Below are 20,084 nucleotides of genomic sequence, written 5' to 3' on the forward strand. Positions count from 1 at the left end.
AAAAAAATCGAGTACTTAGGAGTGATAATTAGTAGCAATGGAACATGGAAAGACCAGACCAAAACAGCTAAATTAAAAGGGAGAGGAGCACTGGCTATAGTGGGGGCATTGGAGAATAAATTCCCTGATATTAAATACAAAATTCAGAGAATGGTGTTCCAATCAATGATTAAAGGAAAAATGGGGTAGAAGTGTGGGGATTGGAGGAGAATAGAAATGAATTAAACCGGGTGGTGGCAAAATTTAGTAAGATTATGATGGGGGTTCCTAATTGTACTGCTAATATGGGGACTAGATTAGTTTGTAAAGAATCGATAGATATTACTATAGCAAAGAGGATAATGAAATATTGGATGAGATTGGAAGAAGGAAAAGGAGGAGATTTATTACAAGAGGTGTATAGGTTTCAGAAAAGTATGGAAAACGAAGAGTACTGGGTGAATAAATGCAAAAACAAATTACGAAAGATAGGATTAGAAGAATGGTGGGAAAGACGGGGAGAGAGGAAAGATTGGGTATTGAGAAAGTTAGAAAAGAGAGTGGCTGATATATAAAGACAGAATTTAATAATGGAATGTAGGGAAAGAGACTCATTATCAGTATTAAATAAATTAGTGGAAATTACGAACCCAAGAACAGAATTTTAGGGTAGAAGGGGTAAAAGAGGATTATACTGGTGGGTTATGGGAATCCCAAAAAATTTAGGATGGATAGGTCGAGAAAATAAGGATAGATGTATTTTATGTGGAGAGGTATGGTCGGATATGCATATATTTTCTAAATGTAGTGAATTAAAAGAGATAAAAATGAAAGTGTTGAATAAAAAGGAGATAGAAAAAGTAGAAAAGGATCATAGATGATGACATGGTTATGCAGAGAATGGGAAAGAGGACAAATATATCAGAATATTTAAATTTGGTTAGAACTAGGTTTGTAAAGAAACTAAGTGAATAATAGGAAGTTATTATGATCCACATAATGAGTGCCAAAAGAAAAAGATTGTACTATAGCATTGGAGATAATGATATTTAGGCTAAGTGATGCAGATTAATAAAATAAAAAATTGTGATTAATAATTCTAGGTCAAAGGGACGAAAATAAGAAAGAAATGTGCTAACTACAATGGGTATGTATAGAAAGGTGTAATAGTGAGTGTTTTTTTTAAACTAAGTGATGCAAATATGAGGAACAACAATGATGAGTAAGATAACTGTTGATATGTGGCCAATTTCAGTAAAAAAAAAAAAAAAAAGAGTGAAATAGATTAACTAGATCATAGTGGATAGAAAAAATTAAACAGGGTAAACAGGTGTATTGAAACTGGTAATTTAAAGCAATGTGTAATTAATTTGTGGGTAAAAAAAATCTAAAAGATATAAATAAGAAGAAAGATCGGTGAGGAATAAGGAAACTGTAAAACTGTTGACAGTCCAGTGTTGTTAAATGGTGTTAAAAAAAAAAAAACAAAAAAAAAACTCTAAGACATAGTGTTGACAATATAGTGGATAAGTTATTATAAGGTAAATGAATAGGTGTACAATATAGTGGGTAAGTTACTATAAGATAGATGAAAAGGTGAAAGCGAAGAAGAGATGAAAAGATTTGGAAAAGGGAGGGAGGAGGAAATATAAGATGGAAGGATGGGTTACGAAGGACCCATCCCTAGGTGAGTAAAACAAACATGCCCGCATGTAGAGATAAGGAGAATCAAGATGGGAGCAGGCAATGTGTTTTATGACGACTCAGATTAGTAGGCAGGACGATAGACAAGAGCATGACGAATCGCATGACGGTCGGGTATCCTCCTCGGCGATTCGTCAAGCAATGAATGGGAGGGAAACACGTTGCCATAGAGGTTTAGGTGGGGATGTCATCTGACCCACGGGTGTGGCTGATAGTGGTGTCATGGGCGGAAGGGATTCCCTCTCTAGCAAGGGATACCACAATCAGCCAGTTGTCGTTTTTAAAAAAAAAATTCTTCTTTTCTGTAGTAGTAGATTATTAGTTTTAGTGTAGGGTGGTGATGCTTACGGTCCGGAAATCCGCCTCTGCAGCGCCACCATACAAGTTAAGTTAGAGTTTGGAGTAAGTAGTTTTAAGGGTAAATAGTAGATATTGTATGATTAGTGTAGGGTGGCACAGCCCAAGGTCTGGTGATCTGCCTGGGGGATGCCACCAAATTAGTTAGGGAACAAGTTTGTTTTTTTATGTTTCTGTGTGTTTTGTTGTCTTTACTGCCTGTAAGCCGATGGTGTACACTAGGGTGGGCAATAAAGAGATGTTCTATTCTAAAAAAAAAAAAATAGAAAAGTGAAAATGGTAAGGTAAGTAATATTATGAGGCTCACTTTAATTTAGCCTTGTCATGAAGTACAAGAGGAAGTAAGAACCGAAAATTGAATATAGGTAGGGGATAGGAGGGGGTAAGGGAGTGAGGGGAGTAGTTTAAGGTGGGTCAGGGGGGTGTTGTGGTAAGGGCAAGTAGCACGAGAAGGTGTTGTGTATTACGTAGAAGACTGAACGCCTACTTGTCAACTTGAAGCTTTTGAAAACTAAGACAAGGAAGTCAAAAAGAATGTTCGGTTTTTCAGACAAATCGTTAAAGTTTTGGGTTAGGATTAAAATATTGATCAAGGTGTATTAAACAATTTTCAGTGATATCAAGAAGAGGGCCTTTGTTTAGGGTACTGATAATTTCAATGTCTTGGTCTAACGTAGTGAAATGATGTTTTACATCTTGCATGTGTTGCCCTATTGCTGAGAATTTATTGTATTTTATCATGTTAACATGTTCTGAATATCTAATTTTGAAGCTGCATCCAGTTTGTCCAATGTAAGAAGAATCACAGGTGTTGCATTTAAAACGATATAAGCCAGATTTTGAAAATATATTAGTTCTGTTTACAGGTTTGGAGTTATAAATCACATCCATGTTTCTATTGTTAGTTCCAAAGGAAATTTTGGAATTATGTTTTTTGAAGTTATTGGCAATGCAGTAGACGTTTTCATTGAAAGTGAAGGTAGAGTAAGTTGCTGGTTTAGGATTGTCATTTGATAGTGTTGTATTTGTTCGGTGTTTAAATTTATTGATTATTCGTTCAAAAAAAAAATCTGCTGTAACCACTAAATTTAGCGATGGAACATATGATATTAAGTTCTTTATTTAAATTTTCTTTAGATAAAGGTATTTTGAAAGCACGGTTAACCATACTGTTGTAAGTAGCACATTTATGTGATTGTGGGTGTGAGGAATCTTGTCTTACGGTAGTAGCTGTTTGTGTGGGTTTCCTATAAATCATATTCCTGTAAGATAAAGAATGAGGTAATCTGCTAATTGTTATATCTAGAAAATTGATTGAACTGTTGGATTCAGTTTGAAGTGTAAATTTAATATGAGGATCAATCTTGTTGAGATTATTAAGAATAGAGGATGCAGTAATAATCCTATCATCTAGAATTACCAATGTATCATCCACATATTTTACCCAAAAAAGTATATTCTTGAAATTATCATTGTTATCAATAAAATTGTGTTCCAGAAAATCTAAGTATATCTCTGTCAAGATCCCCGATGCTGGTGATCCCATTGCCAAGCCATCTTGTTGGTATATTATATTGTCAAATGTGGAAAAATTGTTACTGACTACCAATTTTAAGACAGTCATGAAATCAAGAATCTCAAATTTACTCAGGTGACTGTATGTATTCAGGTTACTTTCGATAATGGGAAATAACTTTTTGGTATTAATGCTAGGGTACATATTGACAATATCAAAAGAATGTAAAGAATTGTGTGGCTGAATTTCAAAGATGTTCAGTTTTTCAATTAGCTCAATAGTACTTTTAATAGACTTTTTTGATAAAAACTTATAAGTATTCTTTAGAAATTTCTGAATGAATTGGGCTAATTTGTACAGCGGACTGAGTCTGTAATTAATGATCGGGCGAATGGGGACATCAGCCATGTGGATCTTAGGGAAAGCTTTTGCAGTTGGTAGACCCGGATTCATGTTCAATAACTTTGTTTTCTCATAACCTGTGAATAGGAAAGAGGTGTTCTTTAATGTTTGCTTAAGACGACGCTGAATCTCTTGAGTTGGGTCTTTTTTAATTATTGAAAAAGAACTATTGCTGAAAAAGTTTTTAGTTTTTTCCAATGTATTCAATTTTATCCATAACGGTTGTGTTACCCTTATCAGCTTTTGTAATGATGAGATTATTATTTTCAATTTTCTTTTTCAGCTTGAAAATGAGCTCTCTTTCAGGGAAAGTGTCTCTTTTAGTAGGTTTTGTATTTGTAATTGTGGTGAGAATCTTATTTAATTTTTTCTTTACATCAAGTCTTACTTCGTCTTGTAAATCTATGGGCATTTTACTGATGGCTATTCCAGATTATGTAACTAAATTAAAAAAAAATGTATTAACTTTATTTGTGTTGGACCAATTATGTTTAGGGCCATAAGAGGGGATCAAGTTATCATCATCTAGAGTTGTTTTTGATAAGTTGACTACAGGTGGATGGAACTTCTTTATTATGTTGTCAGGATTGTTCCATTTTTTTGGTTACTTTAGTAACATTTCTGCTTAGCGCTGAGTTGTTTTTGAGTGTGTTGAGCTTTCTATCTAAGGTACTCTGTTTTTTAGATAGTATATTGAACAATCTGTTGTCAACTTGGGTCTGAAATATGTCCCATTGAGCGCTTGAGAGTCTTTGAGCTGCTTCAAGGTGAGACTCATAGAGTCAACTGTTTAGAAAAGTTTTTTTCTTATGAAGGAACTTAATTTTGTTATCTAACCAAATCTTGTTAACTTGGGCTTGGGTTCTAGAATGGTCAGCAGAAATGTGTTTTCTGTTATAAGTTTTAAAAAAATTGGGAGTTAATTTGTGTGCGATATATTGTTTAAGAAAGTTAATATATTTGCCTATTTTTGAAATCTTAATTTTTAGGCTCATGTAATGATAGGCCTTAGATTTCGCCTGGTAAGCATCATCATTTAAAGTCAAAAACTGACTTTCTGGGTGAGGCAAATGCTGGGTACCAGGCGTTGAAACATTTTAGGCCTAGAGAGAATTATTTATCATATGGTGTAAAAGGACCCCATATGCAAAAAATGTAAAGTTGCTAAAATGTAGAAAATATAAATAGTTTAATTAGAATATGAAATAATATCTTCTAGCAGTGTTTTACCAAACAGATGTGTAGTTTTTTGTTGTTTACCGTGGGTACGGACTGGGCGAGCCTGTTTATTGTGAGTTTGATCTCTAGGAGAAAATCATAGAGAACCTTTGTCAAGCAGCACATTTCCACTTTGTTCTGATCTACGAAGCATGTTTTTCAAGTAAGTATCAGTTTTAAATATGCCACTGCAGCGCTTCGATCGTCGTTCACAGCATGCGTGCTCAGTACGTACATCTGTAGGCTAGCCACAAATGCCATTATGGAAGCATTCACCCGTATTTACGATTATTTGTGCGTATTTAAAATGCCTCTGACAATTAACGGTCCCGCGGAGTGTGAAATACATGCTGTGATTTGATTTGTAAATGGAAAAGGCGTGAAAGCTGTTGAAATTCATCAGCAGTGTAGTGAAGTGTATGGAGAACACATTATGAGCAAAGGAATGTTTTTTTTTTTTTTTTTTTTTTTTTTGCTAGTTGCTGTACGTCACACCGACACAGATAGGTCTTATGGCGACGATGGGACGGGACAGGACAGGGCTAGGAGTGGGAAGGAAGCGGCCGTGGCCTTAATTAAGGTACAGCCCCAGCATTTGCCTGGTGTGAAAATGGGAAACCACGGGAAACCATTTTCAGGGCTGCCGACAGTGGGGTTCGAACCTACTATCTCCCGAATACTGGATACTGGCCGCACTTAAGCGACTGCAGCTATCGAGCTCGGTCAAAGGAATGTTAAGAAAATGGGTTAGAGCATTTAAAGAAGGCCGTATTATAATGTCCATGACGAGAAGCGTAGAGGGCGACCGTCTATCAATACTGAAGACTTGGTGCAAAGGTTTGAGAAAACAGATGCTTTTAAGATTTTGTAAAGTTGTGAGTTGCTTGAAATTTCAAGGAGCATTCTTTATGAAACTGTGTCAGGACGCTTAGATTATGGGAAGTTGTGCTCACGCAATCCACAACAAATGGCTTGTCATGACAATGTCCGACCTCACACAGCTATTGATAAACTTAACCACAATAGGTAATATGTCTGATCCTGTATTGACTTGTCTGAATCTATTAAAGAACTATTTTAAATGAAGAGAATGGATGATTTTCCCGAAACATGTATGGTAAAATAAATAGTTTTCTATCATTATAAGGTGTATTGACAAGGTGGACTCAAGTAAAAGCTATTTTAAATAGATTATTTTTTTTTTTTTTTTAATCTTGTCAATCTTATGTTAATTTTAAGGACACTTCCTCTAAAGCATTACTTTGTCAATTTTATACATTTTTCATCTAAACAGTGTTATGTGGCTGAAGATGTTGATAATATACGAAACATGTACCACTTTTGACCATTAAAAATTGCCTTAAGCAATCATTGTATCGACTAGGTGGAAAATAAATACTTAATTGTGAATCCTCTATGTAGTCGTGATGTAGTGTCTAGTGACTACCACTTGTCCCTGCACCTAAAAGAGCATTTAGAAAATCAACACCACGACGATGACCTAGAAACGACCGCGCGGCAGTGGCTGGCACACCAGGCAGCAGATCTCTATGCAGATGGAATTCAGAAGCTGGTTTCACGACATGCCAAGTGCCTGAATATGCCTAGAACTTATGTTGAGAAGTAGTTTAATGTACAGGCTTACATGTAAAAAAAAAAAAAAAAAAAAAAAAAAGAATTGTTTAAAAAATTCCATTACTTTTTTCTATACCAAAATGGTATTTACTTAAAAAATATGCCTCATATTATGGCTAAACATTATTAAGGAGAGAGAGAGAGATGCATCATTTGACAGTCTAAATTTAAAGATTTTTCACATTTAAAAAATCCATGAATCCTGATTCGAATGAAAATTTGCATGTTTAATATTAACTACATTCATAGCACAATCACAAATTTAAAGAAATGTTACCCATTTCTCATCAATGCACTGTAAATTTTGCTGGCGTAATTTGCGCAGTCGGGAGCGTTTCTATCATAAAAACCATGGAACCTCGATTCTCCATTTTTGGAGGGACCACGGAAAAAAAAAACATACAACGCGGGAAAACTGAAAATCCGGGAATGAATGAAGCATCAACAATTTGGCTAAAGATCACAAAAAAGAAATATGTATACTCATAATGTTACAAACGCCCTTAAACCAAACCAAACTACAGCCCCAGTGGACCTTCCGCTTACCAAGCGACCGCTGCTCGGTCCCAAGGCCTGCAGATGATGTGACGACTCATGGTCAGTGTGACAAATCCTCTTGGTCGTTATTCCTGGGTCTCTAGACCGGGGTCACCATCTCACCATTAAAAAGCCCCTCAATTAAAGGTAATCGTAGAATGAGTGAACCTGGTGAACCTGGAACCAGCTCTCATATCCAGGTAAAAATGCCTGACCTGGCCGGGAATCGAAACCGGGCAATCCGGATGAGAGGCAGGCAAGTTCGTCCGCGGGGCCGGCTTCAAACATTAATTACCGGCACGCGACGTAAAATTCTCGAAACTTTACATTCAGTTTTACTGGGAAAACTTTGTCAATTTCCTCTGGAAACTTCTTTCAGTTCAGCAACTTTGATCAGTGAAACTGTTCGAAAAACCTATAATCCAGCCAAAGAACAATTGATCACAAGTACTTTTTAATTCTTTAATCTAATAAAATAAAGCATATTGGATACAAAAGCACCCAACATGATGATGAAATCCCTTTTTTTTTTTTAATCTTCCATTGTATTTTGGTCACCGGTATACTGTTCATAGTCAGTTTATGGAAATCTTATACTGCGTAAATTAGGCCTACATCGACTTTTAAAGGTTTTGTTGAACTCGAGAATATGGTTTCGAACGTAAGTATAGATTCTCAAGTTCTGGAATGCATTATATTCAATTCTGCCTGTCACTAATCACTGTCAAATTGGAAAGAAAAACAAACATCAAAACTTCCGAAATTACAGTTATTCGCGACCTTAAGCTCAGCTGGAAAGCGCGCTCGCTGTACTAGTCGGTACGAGTGCAAAACGATAAAAAGTTTTTAAATGTAACGTGCGCAGATAAAATGACTGCGGTTTTTATAATATTCTAAAACAAAAAACGTGAAATTTCCAGTCTTATATTAGAGCCAAAATAGTAAAAGGCAATCCCAAAACCTCCCATGGCTTTATGTATGTAAGGTGCAACATAATTCTGGTCAAACATGTTCAAATTACGTGGTCCCGCGAGAATCCTAATTAAATAACGTTGTAAAAATCCTGCATTACCTGTTGCTTGAAGAAACGATTTTCTGTATCAACCATCCAGAAATTTCAGTCCTATCAACGCTGTTCTGGTCTTGATAACATAATTGTATACGATAATATTAAAATACTAAATTTGTGTTAATTAAGTAGGAGCAATTTTGACTATACAGTGCCCTGAGGGAAGTGCTGAAAACCTGTTCGGCGATACACTCGAATAAAGTAAAAAGTAAAAATTAAAAAAAAAATAAACATCTAACCTTGAACATAATATAGAAGTTTTACAAGTACGAACATTTGACGAAACTCATTCCGTCTTCAAGTAGAGCTGTCGAAATAAGCTCTGTCTCTTTCCAATTGTTGTGGACACACTCTGTTTATGATTTAGATTCTCTAAATAATACCACCCGAATGCGATGCCAAGATGGTCCTTAATGCAAGTTCACCGCTGATCGCTTTTCCGGTATAGTACTTCCTTAAATTACCGCTATGACAGGACGTTAATACCAAGATCCGTGCCGTAGCCATCCTTTCGTGAGATACAGTTTCTTGAAAAACGCGTGATCGAGGTTTTAGCGTTGATGGGACTGAAATTTCTGGACAGTTGATACGGAAAATCGTTTCTTCAAGGAACGGGTAATGCGGGATTTTTACAACGTTATTTAATTAGGATGCTCGCGGGACCACGTAATTTGAACGAATAATATGGGAAAATGTAGCTTCCGGGAATGTATAATCGAGGTTCAACTGTACCCCAATTATTTATTTATTCATATGATTCTTGTTCTTTATTCATAAGAATTACAAGAACTGCAGCACATCTCATCTGGCTGTATGTCACCATTTTGGTTGACCAGCACTGCAAGCACATGTAAACAGTATCTGCAAGTTACTTGTGAAAAACTTGTACAAGTAATTTGCTTAATTTTCTTGCATGAAGTGTAAACCCAGCAGCAAGTGCCTTGCAAGGATTTGCAGCAAATACTTGCACAAGTTACTTGTTAGTGTAAACCTAGGCTAAGCCCTTTTCTGATATTGAACCTCTTTTTTTTTTTTTTACTAGATATTACTGAACATTGAAGAGCCTCTACATCTCAGGTAGCAGCGTGCCAGCCTCTCACCACTGGATTCCGTGGTTCAAATCCCAGTTACTTCATGTGGCAATGGTGCTAGACAAAGTGGAGACGGGACAGGTTTTTATTCGGATACTCCGGTTTTTCCTGTCATCTTTCATTCCAGCAACTGTCTCCAGTATCATTTCATTTCATCTGTCAGTCATTAATCACTGCCCCAGAGCCCCTACCCTCACTGCAACATGAGGGCTTCATTCATTCCCTTCCAGAAATGGTTGAATGACTGGAAACAGGCTGTGGATTTTTTCATAACTGAATACATGAAAGGAACTTGGTCTGGTTCTCAATCAATTTATGAAATTTACTGCAGCTTACATTTTTCATGTTGTACTGCATTTACAACACTGCATTAACTAATTTTATTGTAAACCTTATCTTTTCTTCTGTTCAAAATTCCTTCACAGAAAAATAATGAAAAGACATTCAAGTAAATGCATAATAACACAAGTTGTAAAATGAACGAGTCTCTCCTCTTTGACCAGATTTTTTTGAGAACTTGTTGCAACATAGGAAATGTGTGGCCTTCATTCATAATTGTATTTCTAGCAAGAAGTATTCAGATCTAATGTAAATTGTGGAATATCATTTCTTCGTTCCTGGTCTTAATGCCAATGTAGAAAGTGTGCTTTCCCCTCAGTGGACAGAAGAATGGATTAGGTTTACAGTAAAATTAGGTAACGCAATGCTGCAAATATAGTACAATATGAAAAATGTTTGGATTCTCAGATTATGGCAACCATAAGTTCCTACTAGGAATAAGTTTTTGATGCCAGGAAAAGTGAACTTATGGTTGATTGCGAGCTAACAGTGTGAAGAGAAGGCCCCGAGCTCTCTTCAAACAATGTGGGATATTAGTTCTAGATGCATTTAAGGGCCACATCTCTCCTAATGTAAAAGAGGAAATCAACAAATCAAATATACACCTTGTTATCCCAGGAGGCATGATGTCACAACTGCAAGTGCTGGTTGTAGTGGTATATAAGCCGTTCAAGGACCACATGATGCCAAACAACAGTAGACTAACTGGTTACTCGTAGGGGTAATACCTCGACTCCTACAGGGAAGCTAAAGAAGTCATCAGTAACCTTACAGAGGGAGAGGATTCTTACAGCTTGGGGCCAGACCTCCACGATTCAATTGTGGAGGATTTTAAGAATTGCTGTGTCTTTAATGCACTAGATGGGAGTGAGGATGATCTTCTGTGGAAGGGTGTACACATTGGTAGCAGTGATTCAAATGCCTTCAATGACAGCTCTAATGAAAGCGATTAGGGAATTGGGTAAAAGTTTCATGATATTTGAGTGTTTATTTTTTCTCCAATTAAATTTGTTGTTCATTATACCAGTAAATGGAATTATGATTTTAAAATGGTAACATTCTGTGAAAGGATGTTCAGATCAATGGCAGTGATTCAGATACTCCAATAAGCAGCTCTAATGAAAGTGATCACTGCATTGTTAGCTCAAAGTGATTTATGAAAGAAAAAGAGAGACATCATTTGGACCATTTTCTGGAAGAACCATAATTTCAAGAGACAGCCAACCATTTTTGAAAGAAAGAAAGACCCACCTGGTCACCTTCTACAATGATAACAATGCACTAGAAATGAGTCTCCACAGTGAGTTTGGCTGGTGGTAATACTGCATTTGTTGACAACGCTTCAGCCAACCCCCCCCCCCGAGAGCCGGGAAGGTGATAAATACACGGACGCAATGAAAAGATGAATTTGCAAACAGTTTCCTGACTCAGATCTAAGGCATCATGATACTGAGCAAGATTTAATAAGTATTTTTCGTAGTTGCAGTACCATATTTGATGCTCCAAAGAGCAACTTTTGGATATTTACGAAATGCTAGTTAAAAGCCCGTCTAAATCCATGCGGAAAATGGCATAGCAGACGGTCGTATTTGTCTTCACAGCACATAGAGGAGCAAGAAAGAAGCTAAATCTTTATCTATATAAATTTTCAGTTATTCAGGAGTAGGGAACATGCACGATCCGGGGTTTTAATTAAAAATATGCTAATCTGATTCAAAATTTCATGCAGAATTCAAAAATGTGATCAGAATGTACAAATAATAACTCCAAACATGATAAAAATCTACGAAAATGTCACGTCGCGCAAGTACGCGATCTCATTGGTCTGACGTCATCGTACAGGTTGACTGAATTAGCAGACGAAATAACACATAGTGTGCTGTGAGAAGCAGGATACACTTCGCGTATTTCTATTTTACGTTAGTGTCTAGTATGGTTAAATTCGAAGTCTATACATTGGATAATAATCTGAGTGGTATATTTTAGACTTAAAATGAATCCTGCGCAGACAGTGAGGCAGAAAACTTGTAAATGGTGTAGAGTTCCGATGTGCAATAGCACATCGCATACCATACCAAACAAATTGTTTATACATGTTCCAAAGACGCTAAAACTAGGGAGAAATGGATTTTGGCGAGCCGGAGAAATACTGGTGATATATCGGAAAAGTCTACAGTCTATTTTTTTGAAGATTTTAACGTAAGATGAATTTGTTTGAATTTTCAAATCACTTTTCCATGTCAGCTGTTCTAGTGGTAAACTTTAAATTTTAATGTATGATGCTTTATTTAAATGCTTCAATTACATCTTGGAATATGAAGGTAATAAACAGTGCATTAAATAATGCTGATTATTAAAGTATTCTCCAAACCTAACCTATGTTTTGGGTGATCCATGTCAAGATAATAAATCAAAGGGGTTATGAACCATTTTGACAGCTCTAATTCTACCAATATATCTTGGCATGGGACAGTTATGTATGTCTTTATTGAAGAGCTTAATTGGTAAAGAAATTTAGGCTATATCTAAATACTCTATAATGTAACAAAGAATAGGCGTGTACATCATGAAAGGAAACAACGTGAATTTAACAAATGTATAACTCTACACAAAACCAATGCTCGTCTGTTGGGGTCTTATAAGTTAACAATGCTCAATGCCCATTCCTAGGCCTTTCCTGTCCCATCGTCGCCATAAGACCTATATGTGACGGTGTGACGTAAAGCAAAAAAAGTCACAGCACCCAAAGACATTCCTGTATTGAGCGACTAAAATGTCACCAGGACACTTTTCTTTCCTGATATGCTCAGCTTGTTAAAAGCCAAATGTAATTAATGTCATTGGCTTCACGCCCTGCTAACTACTTCTGCGATTTTCGGAGACTCCGATGTGCAGGAATTTAGTCCTGCAGGAGTTCTTTTACGTGCCAGTAAATCTACCGACACGAGGCTGACGTATTTGAGCACCTTCAACTACCACCGGACTGAACCAGGATCGAACCTGCCAAGTTGGGGTCAGAAGGCCAGCACCTCAACCGTCTGAACCACTCAGCCCAACTTGTGAAAACTAGATGAAGTCATATTTATCTTTATCATGTTTAACTTTTTCTCTCCACAAAGATATTTAATTCTCTTTCATAGGCCCCGGAAGTGGGTAGGCCAGTTGCCCCAACCATAAATATATATTTTTTTCAGAAATGATAGGTTATAGACCTACAGTACTATGATCTTTCTTTCTTTCTTAATTAGTTCATCCTTCAGGGTTGGTTTTCTCTCGGACTCAGCGAGGGATTTCACCTCTACCACTTCAAGGGCAGTGTCCTGGAACGTGAGACTTTGAGTATGGTGATGAAACTGGTGAGGAGGGCCATTACCTCAGCCAGGCGGCCTCACCTGTTATGCTCAACAGGGGCCTTGTTGGAGGATGGGAGGATAGGAAGGGATAGACAAGGAAGAGGGAAGGAAACGGCCGTGGCCTTAGGTGCCTGGAGGAAAAGTAGGAACATACGAAAAACCACTTCGAGGATGGCTGAGGTGGGATTCGAAACCATTCTACTCAGTTGACCTCCCGAGGCTGAGTAGACCCCATTCCAGCCCTTGTACTATTTGTTTTCAACTTTCATGGCAGAGCCGGGAATCGAAACCGGGCCTCGGGGAGTGCCACACATTAACCACTACACCACAGAAGCGGACTAGTACTATAATGCTACCTATATGTTTATGTTAGTGCTGAAATCCGATTTTTTACTTTACTAATGCTGAAAGCCCGAAAATGTACTGTTATTCTTTAATAGGGGAATCAGTCTAGAAGGAAATGTTGAAAGTGATGTGATATCTATCTAGGTTCGTTGTTATCTTAATACTATGGTTTAAAGTACATTGCACGTATATAAAGGACGCCACTTACAAACTTGCTTGTTATCCGCTAATTTCTGCGGCCACAAAAGTCACATTTTTCAAGAATGATGACATCTACACATGGTAGATTGTCTGACTGTGCTGTTTTGAACCTTTCTTCTGTCATTTCAAAGTTATTCGTGATCGTGAATAATAAACAATCGGCTTTTAGCAACGGCTGATGCACAACGGCTGGCAGAGCTCCATGCGGTACTGGATCGTGACGTCACAGCGCGCCGCTTACGTCAGAGGCCATTTCACTCGCCTTGCAGAAAGGCACTATTAAATATTTTTTTAACGGTAGAAAACAAGGCAACATACCATAATGTAATACGTTTACGTACTATTTCATTGGTGTACTTTAAAAAAAAAATATTTTTGAAAATGATGCATGTTCCCAGTTGAAGTAGGAGATGCAGAGAAGAGGATTTTTTTTTTTTACGAGTGGTTTCAGTGGTTTGTTAATCATCATGGAAAGGAAGTGTTAGAACCTTTTTAACCAATAAAGCTAGTTTTTTTTTGCCATTTGCTTTACGTCGTACCGACACAGACAGGTCTTATGGCGACAATAGGATAGGAAAGGCCTAGGAATGGGAAGGAAGCGACCGTGGCCTTATTAAGGTACAGCCCCAGCATTTGTCTGGTGTGAAAATGGGAAACCACGGAAAAACATATTCAGGGATGCCGACAGTGGGGTTCGAACCCACTATCTCCCGGATGCAAGCTCACAGCTGCGCGTCCCTAACCGCATGGCCAACTCGCCCGGTTTGGATTCATTTAACTGGTTAACAGTCAAAATGCCTAACTCTGGTCATCTGAAAATTCACATGCAATTCGTGAAACAATCATTAGGCTTACAATTCACTACTTTTCAAATTGCTTTGTTATTGGCTTTGTTTACAGTCTTTGTGTAATGTTATTACAGAACTGTTGTGCTTTTAATCTCTCATTTCAATGTGTTGCACAATCTCTCAAGTTGTCTGCTTGCATCTGACCCTTAGTAGACACTGCTGCCTCCTGAACTGTGCACTGGGATAGGCCGCAGCTGCACTGTTTGCTGCAGAGAGTCATTTGTAACACACTGTTTCAACTGTCTATAACTATGGCTTACCTCCTCGTAGTACTTAATCTGCTGATTGGCTAATGCTAGGAACAATTTCTTCAGATCACTTTTCTTCTCAAAATTCCAGCGCTCCAAGTCAGCGCGAAGATTTTCATTGGCACATTCAACTTTATCCTGATTTTCCTGTCAAATAAACAAAATTTCATCCATTAAAAGTAACAATTCTCAGAAATAATGCCATAATTTTACCACAATGATAAGAAAAGGAAACATAAGATAATTGAAATGTTGTTCAATGAACTGATTAGGAGGCCAATCTCTCAATTCCCTAATAAGGAATAATAATAATAATAATAATAATAATAATAATAATAATAATAATAATAATAATAATAATAATAATAATAATAATAATAATAATAATAATAATTTGATTAGTATCAATATCCAGCCTATAAAATTATATTCTGATGAGAGAAAAAGATGATTATAATACAATTATATTTATATAAATTTTCTTCTCATACTATAAGAAAAGGAGAAAACTCCAAAACCTTTTGTGTGCTGAGTTGCACACAAAATAAAGTTGACTGAATAATCCCAATTCACAATTTCACTACATATTCTTGCTAATCCCTACTAATGACTGCATCTTTTCTGTCACCTAATCATTATTGAGACTTGTAAATTCCTTCACATACAGAACAGCATTTACTAGTGTACAAAGCATACTTTCAGGAAAATTTGGCTGATCTGAAAACTAATATTCATAGTAAAACATGTAATTCACACACCCACTTTAATCTGGACAGTGAAATACAATATACAATCTACAGTCAAGGGAGCAACAATGGCAGAACAAGGATTGTTTTACTTTGTCTTACTGGTTTAATCCCAGAATACTAAAATACGTAAAATTAACGTGTATGCATCACATAAGTGCACACTGCTCCTTTCCTGTGTTACACTCAACAGACCACCTCCATGCATTGCTTCCAATGATCAGTGTGGATGATGTCACCATAGCGTTTAGATGCGTGAGCGAGGACCGAATGCCGGGAAAGTTCATTTTGGGCAAGTCACTACGCTTCTTTTATGTACGATTAGTACTGACGCATTATCGTTGGTACGTAAAACTTACGTAATATTAGTATGTAAAAGGTACTTGGATGTTGTCGTATGCAGGTAGGTTGCTCATTCCGGAGGTTGCTTTATAGTTATTAGGCAAGTGGCTTTCCAGGACACAATGGAGAAATGAAGAGTAAAATAGGAGGAGCTCATTTGCAGTATTCTTGACGAGCTGGCTGAAGATGGGAGCAGGGAAGACAACCGTTTAGAAACTGAATCTGAGCACGAAGACTCTCCGATGACGATATGAACTACTCAATCAGTGATGATGGTTCAGAAGATAATCATAACCGCGATCCAGATGTACAAGCTTCTGTTGAAATTCAGCAAATTCAGCAGCCATCGAAAGCGAAATCTCAAAAAAGGAACTAGGAAGAGAATAATAGAAGCAATTATTTCAAACAGCTCTGCTTCAGCCTCTCAACCTCTAGAATAGCTTTTTGTTGACTGTGAAGTGGATGAACTCGTTGGCAAAGATGGGCACATATGGAAAATAACGGATTCATACATAGAAAAATACCCAATAAAGGACATGGTTCATATCCGACCAGGACTTATGTTGAATATAGAAGCTGATCCACATAGGTGTTTTGAATGATTCTTTATTAACAACATAATGCAAACTATACTTCATAATTCTTAAATAATATATTACATCTGGCAACAATGTGGAGTTTGTTTATTGTTTTAATGACATATGGATATGCACGTAAATTTTACGTTATGTATTGGGCAACTACCGAATAATGTTAGTACTCTAGGGTTAAGAGAAGGACTGCAAGCAACTACATGGGTACTTGATTGAGGAGCTGTCCACAAATCATTACAAAACCCTCTACTCAAGAAAGTGGACTGTAAACAAATCATCATCCTTAAACTGTTCGTTGACATTCGATTTGCCATAACATTCACGATGATGTGGAAACATTATTTATCCCCTTCACATGTGCTATCAGTATGAAGTTTCAGATTAATTCTGTGAGCTTCCCTACCATTTCTCGAAGTTTTGCTTACAATACAAATGACTAGCTACCGAGCTGAGTGGCTGAGACAGCTGAGGCGCTGACCTTCTGACCCCAACTTGGGAGGTTCAATCCTGGCTCAGTCCGGTGATATTTGAAGGTGCTCAAATACGCCAGCCTCGTGTCGGTAGATTTATTGGCACGTAAAAAACTCCTGAGGGACTAAATTCTGGCACCTCGGCATCTCCGAAAAACCATAAAAGTAGCTAGTGGGACGTAAAGCCAATTACATTAATGACCAGCTTACCCAAGTGTACTAAAATCAAATGAAACAATTTTACAAACACAAAATGACTTGCAAGGTTTGAAGTGTTATAAATTTAAGTTAAACGATTGGCATAAACAATCTGGACCTTACTTGTTACTACAGAAACAACTGTACAAGTAAAGAGCAACAAATTTGTGACAATAGGGAGGATAAAGTCTGAATACATATGGTTGATTATTTGCACGATGAATGTTGTTGGTATTCTTCAAAAATTAAGAGATAATGTTTAGATTCAGAACCATATTCAGTAGGCCTATTAGGAAAGGTGATTTACCCTCAAAAATTGTATTCTTCTATTTCAGATTTCCTATATGTGTCACTGTCAAAATAATTTGTTTCCATGGCTTTCCTGAAGTTCCTGTAAAACAAAAAGGTGAGAGGTACATTCTAAACAAGTACAATTCTTCTCTTGAAAGACAGGGCATGCCAGAGAGACAGATTTACCAACAAGAATACTTGTTTGCTTTGAGCAGAATGGGTGTAGAGCATGCACTTGCAGAGTGAAGGATTCCCACACCTTCTCAAGATGCTGGCAGCACACTAGGGGAGATATGTACCTCCATTTGTGTAAATACCTGCCAATGGCTTTAATGTTAAGAATGTTTTACTTACAAATATTTTAGTCTTGCAACCTGTGCATTGATATTTCATTACATAAAATGAACGCAGTTTCAGACACTGATTCCATTTACCTGTAATATTAGAACATAAAAAAGGTAAACTACAGTCTAGGTTCAGAAATGCAATTTTGATGCTTACAAATAACAATATTGGAAACTAAAGACAATCCACCCTCAGATGCATGTGTATTAGTCTATCTGTACAACTGTAAAAGATTCCACACACCAGGCAACCAAGTTTTTAATAGTTTCCATTTGTCAAGTTCGCAATCTCTTGGGTTTTGTCTCCAAGTGGACATAATTATGAACCAACTTAGTTGTGCAATGGGATGAAGCTTCACAAAACATAGATGCAACATTATTTTATGAAACAAAATCAACTGAAACTTGCCCACGCCCATATATAGTATTAATACAAATCGATACGTGAAATTACAAAACTCTAAAAGAAATAGCAAGGTTTAAGGAATCAAACTGTGATACCATCTTATAAGACAAGTAACCCCATGTATTTAGACATAGTTCCCATTGCTTCACTAAGCATGGTATGCTGTCTCAAAAGAAGGATCATGGTTGTTGCTTGAACCACATTCCAGCACTGCAGCCTTAAGTTCACCATTGTTGTGGAAGCATTTGACGACTGAAAAAGCCTAGACTTAAAGAGCTTCAATATTTTTAACAAGACTTTCTTGTTTTATGTTCTTATGTTGTATGTCTGTGGCAACCATTCCTTTTGAATCCAGTGTTGTGACTTTGCCAGACTGTCCCATTCACACAGAAAACAGGGATGTATTGTGGAACCTGTTTGTAGACTAGTAAGAATACCTAACACTTTAAAGTCATCACACACTTGCCATTTGTGTTCCTGATACTTTACACATCAACATCTCAAGATTTTTGTTTCTCTCATAATAACTGAACAAGCTCCAGGAACTGATGCAATTAGTTTTCAAGTTCCCTCATCAGAAAAAATGGGTACAAAATTCTTCTTCGCGTTGTCTGTACCAATAGTACATTGCCTGTGCTGCCAACATGTTCCTTTCACGGAATCTAGACCCAAGTACCTCAGCAGATTTCGTCATTAGACTAAGATCTCAAACTAAGTCATTTAAAGCACTATGCTTGAAAATTTTGGGTTCTTTCCCAGTAACGTTTGGTGAGAAATCACAGTCAAAGGCACCTGCAATTTCTGCCTCATATTCAGAAAAGGAGTCATCAATTAATTGTTCCGGATGCTGTGGTTCTTGTACTGGTACATCAGGGCCGTGAGGAATGGGTAGAATTGCAGATGAAATATTGTTTGGATACACAATCCTACATTTGTTCCTGTGGTTAAAACCCTTCACATTATTCAAACAGAAATAGCAGTGAGAACTGTGGTCTGCAGGTTGTTGCCGCACCATTGGCATTCAATGACTGTTGTAACTGCTCTACACAGGTCCAATAAACTTAAATGTTATTGGCTTTACATCTCTCGAACTACTTTTACGGCTTTCGGAGATGGCAGGGTGCCAGAATTTAGCCCTGCAGGAGTTTCTAACGTGCCAGTAACTGATACGATGCTGATGTATTTGAGAACCTTGAAATAACACCGGACTGAGCCAGGATCGAACCTGCCAAGTTGGGGTCAGAAGACCAGCGCCTCAAGTGTCTGATTGATTGATCAATTAATTAATTAATTAATTAATTAATGCTATTTGCTTTAACTACTTTCATGGTTTTCGGAGACAATGAGGTGCCAGAATTTTGTCCTGCAGGAGTTCTTTTATGCACCAGTAAATCTACTGACACAAGGATAACATATTTGAGCACCTTCAAAAATCACCGGACTGAGCCAGGATCGAACCTGCCAAGTTGGGGTCAGAAGGCCAGCACCTCAACCGTCTGAGCCACGCAGCCCAGCTCCTACAAACTTCCTGAGGTGCCCACGGTTTGTCCTAGTCTCCCAGTTTGATTCCAAAGCACGCACAGTAGGCCTCTGTTATATTACACCGCTGATTGATAGGCACGAAACTTCCAAACACATAGCAGAATATATCTGGACTATTCATGCAGCCCTGATGTGACGTCTTGATATACGTTAACTATGAAGATTAACACAGTATGTCACTCACGTACAAGACACTAACAACCTATTCTCATTAGCAAGCAAAGTACGACCCAGATTGAAGCATAGAAAGTACTGCAACAGAATGGTGCTAATCAGCAAAACCTGTTGTGTTATATATTGTTGATATTTA

The 20,084-nt window shown here is 37.3% G+C and overlaps 1 protein-coding gene across 1 annotated transcript in view; it reads right to left on the minus strand.

The window, feature by feature from the left end:
- Nucleotides 1–20,084, minus strand: part of LOC136857734 (sorting nexin-7) — a 115,829-nt gene that overhangs the window by 16,747 nt on the left and 78,998 nt on the right. The window contains exon 9 of the mRNA XM_067136618.2: nucleotides 14,855–14,989. Coding sequence (XP_066992719.1) covers nucleotides 14,855–14,989 — 135 coding nt within the window. The remainder of the gene's footprint in view (nucleotides 1–14,854; nucleotides 14,990–20,084) is intronic.

Source organism: Anabrus simplex, chromosome 1 (genome assembly GCF_040414725.1).
Source record: "Anabrus simplex isolate iqAnaSimp1 chromosome 1, ASM4041472v1, whole genome shotgun sequence".
Lineage (NCBI taxonomy): Eukaryota > Metazoa > Arthropoda > Insecta > Orthoptera > Tettigoniidae > Anabrus > Anabrus simplex.